General features: G+C 30.1%; 1 protein-coding gene across 1 annotated transcript; it reads right to left on the reverse strand.

Moving 5' to 3' along the window:
• Nucleotides 1-1,278: 1,278 nt before the first annotated feature.
• LOC134271086 (uncharacterized) lies at nucleotides 1,279-3,238 on the reverse strand. The gene is made up of 3 exons (XM_062753342.1): nucleotides 3,156-3,238; nucleotides 2,624-2,749; nucleotides 1,279-2,348 (listed from the first exon to the last, which is right to left on the reverse strand). Exons 2-3 carry the CDS (start codon nucleotides 2,712-2,714, stop codon nucleotides 1,918-1,920), a joined length of 522 nt encoding a protein of 173 aa, XP_062609326.1. The 5' UTR covers nucleotides 2,715-2,749; nucleotides 3,156-3,238; the 3' UTR covers nucleotides 1,279-1,917.
• Between the last annotated feature and the right edge of the window lie 6,532 nt (nucleotides 3,239-9,770).

The raw sequence follows: 9,770 nt of genomic DNA on the forward strand, positions 1-9,770 counted from the left end.
GTGCATGTGTAATGCCAGGTACAGCGGTATATAAGGTAAATGACTGCGTGAGTGTAGCAAAATTCGGACTGATTTGGAATTATTATACCCAAAATCACAGCATATTTCAGCTACCATGTCCTAAGTTGATAACAATTTCTTACATTTATTAGTAGATATATTAAAACATGTTTTTAAAATATGTACGGTGATATAAAAACACAATATCATATCTATTGGAAATTATATTGATGTAAATTATGATAATTGATTACTTGGAATGACAGGAAAGCTTTTCGTTCATCGATCGATTTTTCATGCTCCGCAGGCCTCCACCAATACGATACTTCAATTGTTGATAGATTTGTTAATAATGAACATTTACAAGAAATTTTGTTTTGGTGGGTGTGTGCGGAAGTATTTTTTTTAATCAATTTATGGCAAAAATTATGAGATTTTGATGATTTTTGCCAAATTACGTCAGGTTTACGTCACAAATATGACGTCATAAGTAGTCAATCTCCCGAACTTTTGCTATTTGTGGAATGCAATGATGGTAAACTGTGAAATATAAGTAAAGTCGATTTTATTAACTAGCTTTGAAAATTCGAAAAATTTGGGGCCGATTTTCGCACATGGTGCCCCTACCTCTTTGCAAAGGGGGGTTGTACTAACATGAATAAAAAATAATGTGATACAATTATGATTTAAAACACGGGTTGAATGATAAAATTACAATTTGAAACACAGGTGTTAATTGAATATTGTGTTTGATTTGTAAAATGGAAAACAAATATACATGTAACAATAATAAATGAACAAAACGAAAACAAAGAGGTACAGTTTGTTTGTAATTTATGATAGCTGATTTTACATAAATAAAATTTTAGGGTGATGGTGGGTGGGTAAATTTAATTCTTGTAAAAATTTAGGTGCGTCCAGCAGCTGTTAAAACAAAAAAGTGAATAATTGAGATTTCTCTGACTAAGATAAGATTTCAGTATAAGTGAACTTTGATCTTATCGGATAATTAGCTAATTAGATTAACCATGATGGCTATTGCATACACAGTGTCCCTGCCATGACAGGCTGCAAATTCCATCTGTTGACTTGTGTTTTTGTTTACCAGATGCCAACAATAAATGATGCCCCTTACCTACATGTCTGGTGGCTAATTTAAAGACCCCTGATTATTTATGTTATCAATGATGAATATATGATAATGACAACAGTATCTAATTACAAAAATTTGCTGTCAAAAATGTTTTTATTTACAATAAAATAGGGTTTTTTCGGGAGGGGGGGGGTTCTTTAAATGTTTTTTTTTTTTCATAGAGCATGTTACACCAATCTTATTGTGAAGTTCTAAAAAAAAGGGGGGGGGTTCTTAACTTTTACATCCTGTTTCTGGAGGACACTTAACATCATATACATTGTATTAGGATTCATATACATGTAAGTAGATTTTTTTTAATTTGAAGTGGAAAGTAGATGAAAACCAAGATTTTTTTTTTCGTGTACTGAGAATATTTTTTTGTTCATCATAACTATTTTTCCTTATAATACGATATGCACAAAAAATATTATTTTTGCTTTTAAAAGTATTCCTAAAGATTACATGTAGCAGTTATCTCAAGGAAGTAAAAATGATGTCACACGAAGAAAGGGACAAAATTCAATGTATATCTCGCGGACATAAGGTGTGACCAAAATATGTAGCTATGGTTTTATCATAGCTAATATCTATGCACGTCAAAAATATAATTGTAAAGGAAATAACATTTTTCTTAAATCAGGTTTGAGCTTTATGATGACATGCTTAATGTATAACACAGCAGTTGTTTTGCTTTTTTTTGGGGAATTTTTTTATTAAGTTATCTGCTTACAACTATTATGTTAGATACTTTTTCGACAAGTAACATTTTGAATAGTATTTTGTTATTTCAAAGCATCGTAGAAATGATTCATTTCTGGATTGTCAGACTTTTCTTTTTCAACGAAATTCAGCTTGTCGATGTAATTATTTTCAGAAGACAAAATGTCTTTCCTGTTCTCTCCTGCTTTTAGCCCATCAATGTCCTCGTAAAAGTTTTCCTTTGCTTCTTCATTTTCCTTTGTTTTGTTTATTTTTCTCTCAAGACCTTTAATCTCCTGTTGTCTTTGTACAATTTTAGGGTTAACCTGTTTAACCCTTTTCCACATTAATCGTCCAGAAATAGTGAATAGCAGGAATGCCAAGAAAGCTATGATACTGATCAAAATTGGTATTATTTTGGACTCTATATTCAAATTTTTGTTCTCATCCTTAGATTTTGTTGATTTTTTTTCCTGGAGCACTTTTTCTTCATTGAGTGGATCGAGATTCAGGCCTGCATGATTATCATTGAAAAATAAATGATTAGTTAGTATATATTTTTTATTCATAAAGGATTGTACTAAAACCTTTGTTTGATATCCAGGGCATAAAATAATAAAAAAAATATATTGTATTAATTTAACCCGACATTTTTTTTTTAATTTTGACGAAAACATTGAGATCACTGACAGTTAAGTTCATCTGATATACCCTACTAAAACAATATTTATATTATCATATACAACTATATTTAACAATAGAGTATTTTTTTTTTGTTTTGATAATTACAGAGACATCCTGTTGATACGTCACACAACTCCTGTGAACAGTTACATTGTTCCTGACAATATTTGCCATACCCTGGATACCGACATGCCATTGAACAGTTGACGCCGATGTACCCTGGAGGACATTCTTTGAATAAAGGAGAATTAAAATCAAATATATTGGTAAATAATGAGAGTAGAAGATTTATTATCTCTTCGGTGCAAACCCAAAATAGCAGAGATTAAAGACATAGGCTGTCCAATAATATACATCTTGAAACATTTAAAGATTAAAAAGTTTTAATTTTTTTCATTGATTTATCGCAAAACAAGAATACTAAACTAAATGAAAAATTATAGAGGATATAGTTATAATCAACATAATAAGTGGTTAATTATTCTTTCTTGGTGAAATATACAAACAAATAGCCGCATCTTAGACTTTAATACATTTAATTTGAATTCGCTTTTTGGGACATTTTGAAATAAAATTAACTCCATTGCGTTTCCCTTTGTATTAACATATTTTGACTCTATTTATATCTTCTACATACCTTTGCATTCATGTGAAATTTCCTCAAAGAAAAATCCTTGACAGCAATTGTTTTCATGGTCTCTAAATTAAAATTTATCATCAATATGTATACAAATATCGAAATTGAATCTAATAGTATTGTGACATGTACTAGTGACTTTTTTGGCTCACAGATTTATGCTTTTAAAAACAGTAGAAAAAAGAGAAGTCGCAGTAGCTCACTGAGTCTACAAAATGATACCTCACCTCCTATATGATTATTAAAGAAAAATCCATATAGGTTTTATTTCTACAGTCATCAACATGGAAGATATGTTTTGTTCCTAACCATCTGTAATCAATTCTCTATGAAGTTCAGACTGTCTGCTCTTCCCTTGGAAATGCACAGTTAGTCAATCAACATAGAAACACACAAACTTGAAGGTAAAGTTTCAATGAGATACAATTGTAATTTTTATTTATTTATTTATTTATTTATTTACATATGCATTTTATATTTTTGAATTGATAAGTAAATGATATATGATTTTTTTAAGTAAAGAGGGCTTGGTGGTCATGGTCATGTTTAAACTCTATTGATATCCTTTAGAAGAAGAAGAAAAGGCATAAAAATTCATGATCAAATTTTTAAAACTAAAATGTATGAAATTTTTCTTTGCCAAATGATAGTTAACAGCTGAAGATAGCATTTTTATAGAATAAGTTAAATATGGCTAATTTGTTAACCCCCAGCTTCCTTAATAGCATAATTGGTAAAGATAGGAAGTTTTGGCTTCAATTGCTGATGAATTCTGAATTTTCCATTTAATATTAACATTCTATCAAAGAGAAAGAATACTATAATGTGGCTCATTAGGATGACCAGAAAAGAAATCTTAATGACCCTCTTGACTATGTATAAAGATTGTAACCTTATAACTGATGTAAGATGATCTGATTGTGTGGAAATAAAATTTCCTGGTGTTTCTACTACCCAAGATCTTCTTATGAGTGTATGGGACTGCTGTAAACCTTCTCCTGTTTATAAAAATAATACCTTGGAGCATGACACTTTATTCATAAAAGGTACTTTCAACATCATTTCTATGAGTTTGAGTTCTTTCTTTTTAATAATCTAGTGTTATATCTCCTTTAACCTCATTAATATGTATGCTTCCAACATCTTAGATCTGTCTGTATAGTTTCTTCAGCTCTTTGAACACAAATACCCTGATTCAATCTTTTGAGGTAAACATCATAGAGACATCATAGATGATTATCAGAGTGTATATATCACAATCTTAACCATAAGGTCAATTTAAATGGTCAAAGGCACAACAAATGAAAGTGAAAACTTTTCTTTTTTTTTATCAGAATACATAATTTTGTAATAAACAAACACTGGAAAGTTACTCTCATAATGAGCCTTAATGTCTTCCAAGAGTTCAGTTTGGACTTCCTCCATTAATCCTTGTATCTTGTAATCCTTGTATCTCCAATGGTTTTGTGGGCTAAAAATCATGTGTCTTTAACAATCTTTTTTTTCTGACAACTGTTTTCTCTTATCATCTATAAACTTGACTTCTTCTCTAGTCAAAGGTCTTTCAGGGTAATCCAAGTAATTCTCACCCTCTTTTGGTAATAAATGGTTATATTCTTCATTGGCTTCTTCTGCAATCAAGGGTCTTTCTATGTAATCTCTGACAACATTAGGATCACCCTTTTCTGGACATAATTGGTTATATTCTTCTTGAGAAATGATCTCAATAGTGCCATCTTTTTTTATTTTAACTGGTATACCTCTGTCTACATCTTTCTCTGAAAGAATTCTCTCTCCGAACTGAATTTTACTCATTCCTTTACTCTTTTCTTTACTAGAGGTGTTACCCATGGTTAATATGAAAAGTCAAAATCTTATGTTACAACTTGTTTTTATACCCTTTTTGTCTATATGTAGAATTCCATCAAGCTTATATTACATTACAATTTTTTTTTTTCAACTAAGACATTATTTTTTTTTATTTTTTCAGGATTCTCTAGTGAGAGGTTATGGAAATGATCTATGTCTACTCTTAGAATGGTAAAAGACTCTCAGATTATGCAAAGACTAACAGAATATCCTCTCTTGGAACACTGAAACAAGAAAACCAAACTTAAGAGGATGGAGGATTTAAGAAGAACATAAATATGATTTCCATCGAATTTAACCAGTACGATCATAGACTGTGGTTTATACAGGATGACAAAGAAAGGACCCAGGATTGTATGTTTCACTGTCAGACACTGACTATGGATAAAGTGTAATCATTTATCAAACTGAGATCTAGTCAAATCAAGTATTGAAAATATGATTTTCTGATAGCATGAGCTCTTTAAAAACTATTTCTCACGGACCTCAAAGTATCTGAATGTAACTTTTATTTTTACCAATTCATATTGAAGACTGTTGTTATGTATGGGAATTACACATTTAAACCTTTTATTTTTTATCTAATATTTACAACCCCCTAGAAATTACACAGATATCCAGATGCTGGATTTAATGGTATTATTTAACTTTCTGGAACTGTAAATATATTTTGTTTGTGTATGTATCATGTTTAATTTTGAATTTAAAATTTGTCTCAATAGGACCCCCATAAAGATGTAAGTGTCCCATAATCTGTGATGCAATAATATCTTGAATATTTGTTGTCATCCCATATACTTCATACTTACTACATAAAGACTGATTGGAGGAATACACTTTGTTGTTTGGGACACTTTATCAAGGTCAAAGCATGAGATTATTGAGAAGACTACTTTGACAATAATTTGTAACTTACAAACTTCACATCATAAGTACATAAATGAAGAATGAATAGGATGAATAAGAGATTTCTTAAGAAATCTTGGATCATGTTTCTCCTGAAGAAAAACCAGTTACTGAGATAACTGATATGAGTCTTGCAATAACTTCAACATTTTGTAATAAGTATAGAAAATATGATTTTCTGATAGCATGGGCTCTTTAAAAATTAATTCTCACGGACTTCAGAGTATTTAAATGTGACTTTTATTTTTTTGCCAATTCATATTGAAGACTGTTGTTATGTATGAGAAGTATACATTTAAACCTTTTATTTTGCATCTTATTTCTATAACCCCCTAGAAATTACACAGATATTCAGATGCTAGATTTAATGTAATTATTACTTTCCTGGAATTGTAAATATATTGTATTTGTGTATATATGTATGTGTATTGTACCCTATTTTTAAATTTAAAACTTGAAATATGATAAAGGTCCCTTAGTATCCCACATCAAGATGCAGTTACCCAGTAATCTGTGATGCAATATCTTGAATATTTTTATCATCTCATATACTTCATGCTTACTACACATAACAGCTTATAGTTATACACATAGTTTTAAAGGACACATTTGTCAAGGTCAAAGCATGCGATTATTGAGATAACTACTTTTGAAAATAATTTGTAACCTACAAACTTCACATCATAAGTTATGAATGAATCGGAGATTTTCTATAGATTTTAAGATCATTTTTCTTCTGGGTAAAAGTCAGTTGGTAAGATTACTAATATGAGCTTTGTAATGTTGAAACTTTAACATTTTGTTATAACCTAGAGACTTTATATCTGTTATATTGGGTGACATGGCATATTCTTTGGAAAGAATTGGAAATGTAAATCAAATGCACAACCAAGGATGTTTAAAGACTATTACTACCTAATACCTAAGAATTCTGTAAAAAATCTTATTATCACTGCATAGATAAAGACTGGTTGGAATAATATAAGTTTTGAACTAAGGTCAAGGGGAAAAAACCCATTCATAAATAGATCTGCATGGGGAAGACTCCTCTAGATCTTCATTCAAAAGTAAAGAAAGTATTTTTTTTAAGTTTGAAAGATTGAATGGCAGCATATCATTTGCTTATGAATTTAAAATGAATCCAAACATATACATCTTTAGATGATAACTGTAGAATTTTTTCAATTCCTGGACTTTCTGTCTTGATATTTTCCTTTATTTTCTGTAAAATTTAATGATTGTCTTTTTTAGTTTAGTTGCATTAGTTTCTTTTTGGCATGTAAAAATGACATCATCCAATTTGAAAGAAGTTCATCTACATTTTATATTTAGGAGAGAATTCTTTTTCATCAAAGGTTTCATTTTTGTTTATATGGAATGCTAAGTTCTGTTGATTTCCCTTTTTCCTACTAAAGACATACCAGTAGAGTAGTAAATGTACATGATGTGACAGCAAAGCATGCGGAAACCTGATGACTTTATCATTTCTGATTAAATCAAATTATGAGTTTCATCTTTGTTACATTGTAATAATTCCTAAATAGGACACACACCAGAAACTCTTAAAATGATCTCTACTGTTTTAACTGAGCATCAGGCTTTAACAGTACATAACTATTCCAAATGATTTTTGGACGCTTTTGTATCAAAAAGACAAAACAGTTGGTTCACAGATGTTTCAAAGAAAAACAGCCACAAAGAAATGATTTGTTATGTTCTTTGATTGATTCATGTAAAATATATTTTAAAAAGTATACTCTAACATTTATCTTTTGCATAAATAACTTTTTGTGGAGAATTTTTCATAACTTTAAAAAGTAGTCTTATTGTGTAATATGGTTAGCTTAAAATCTTGTAGACTTTAAAGTTTTACATGACCTGTCACACATCTTACATGTGTAACCATTTCATTTCAGGGTATTCAGCATATATTATGGTTTTCTCTTAAATTTATTTGCTTATGTAATCAATAATTTGAGAATACTCAAATTAGGAAATGTAAGAGAGAATAGGCAAGAAAATCAGGGTTAAAAAATGTTTTTACTACAAAGGGGTTAATCTATTATTTAATATATAAGTACATTCAGTCTATACATTTCATTTGGGTATGAAATAAACTTACATTTGAGCATTTTAAGACAATTGTAAATATTACTTTAATCTGTTTTAAAAAAAAAATGACGAGATTCACTGTCAGCATGTTATTTCCTATAAAATAAAAAGAAAACAAACAATTTTATTTGAGTCAGTTTTTCTTTAAATGTAAATAAGAAGCATTGGAAGTTGGGAATATTTCACAAAGTTGATTGAATATAATACTCACTAGGACAGTTGGAGTATTATGATTTTACCCTAAAGGACACCAGTTTAAATTTCAATATACAAATCATGATTAGTCATGGAGTATAAAGTTTACACTTGCCAAAAAGTAAATGGTATCTCTATTCAGGGTCAATCCAAAGGAATGAAAACAATGTTTCTTTCTATGTATCAAATTTGAAGGATTTCTTGCAATAATTTCACTGTGTTCCTGTTCTGTTTTCTTTCTATGTATGGATAACCCTAACCTGTTCAATCAGAATACGAGAAGTAAATAAATTATGTCAAATGAAGAAGGTGCACAGCAGAAATTTACATGAATTGAACAGAGAATTCTGAGTTTCCCTCAAATATGGCACCAAGTGATGTAAATTTAAAAGAAAATGTGGATCCATCTTATGATTGAGACTAGTACATATTATGAATGATGGGCATTATGACATTTAGAATGACATTACATTGATTCAATTATATGGACAGCTCTTAATCAATACAGTCAAAATGGAGGAAATATTTTTCTGTATAGGCATAAAGTAAGAAACACTCACCCAATTCATCAGAATTTTGCTCTTTAAAGAAAAGGAGCCTTACTTGCTTTGTTGAGTTGACATTCCTATTTTGTCTTTGGTAGGTACACTGATGGTTTCCTTGACTATAATGGGAACTTTTTATTTAAAAGTCCTCAGATTGTCCTGATATTTTGGTTAAAATAACTGCATGACATCAAATAATTTGTTCATACAAAGAAATAAAAGATTTTCCAGGTTTCTTCTTTTCGGGGTCAAATTAAAATTAGTGTCCAACTAATATATCCAACATATAATACAAGATAATCATCCAAGTTACACAAAGGTAAATAAATGACCTTTTTAAGGTTTTAGTCAAAAGATCAAAGTGAGAAGGATATTTAATAGTTTGGATAATATTCATCAAACTCCATGGATAGATTAATTAAACAAGCTTCATAAATTTTGATTTTCAGGTAAAAGATTAGCACAATTTTTGCTATACCATGGTAACTTTATAACCATAGACAGAGTAGGGGGATAAAAAAAAATGCATTTCAACCACTCTAAGTAATATTCAGCATTACTCAGTAGTGCCCCGACCCCACAAGAACTCCTGACCCTCAGGTCCACACATTTCACAATTCTTGCTCATCATAAATTTTTGATTAACATCATGGAGTGGATTTCAAAGAAATAATTCATTTTTAGTATATAGTCAAAGACACCCCCCCTTCCCAACCCCAGCCCGTTATGATACCCCTGTTCCGGGGGGCTTGCAATTCACAATTCTGGAAGAACGATCATAGCTATATCATAACTATTTGTCTGTAGTCAGTTTGTTAAATACCTGAGAGCAAAGAAGAAGATTAATTATCAAAGATTTAGTGCAATTTCACCATTGGATGAATAGAGCCCCACCCTAAGTAACACCAGAAATCCTGCTCCTTGCGCCATGAAATTCATTACTGTAGAAAAGGAATTCTTTCTCATCGTAACTATGTACTTAATTTTA

The sequence above is a fragment of the Saccostrea cucullata genome, unplaced genomic scaffold, assembly GCF_032062105.1.
Source record: "Saccostrea cucullata isolate Sc308-1 unplaced genomic scaffold, CSIRO_AGI_Scuc_v1 ctg8548, whole genome shotgun sequence".
In the NCBI taxonomy this organism is placed as follows: Eukaryota; Metazoa; Mollusca; class Bivalvia; order Ostreida; family Ostreidae; genus Saccostrea; species Saccostrea cuccullata.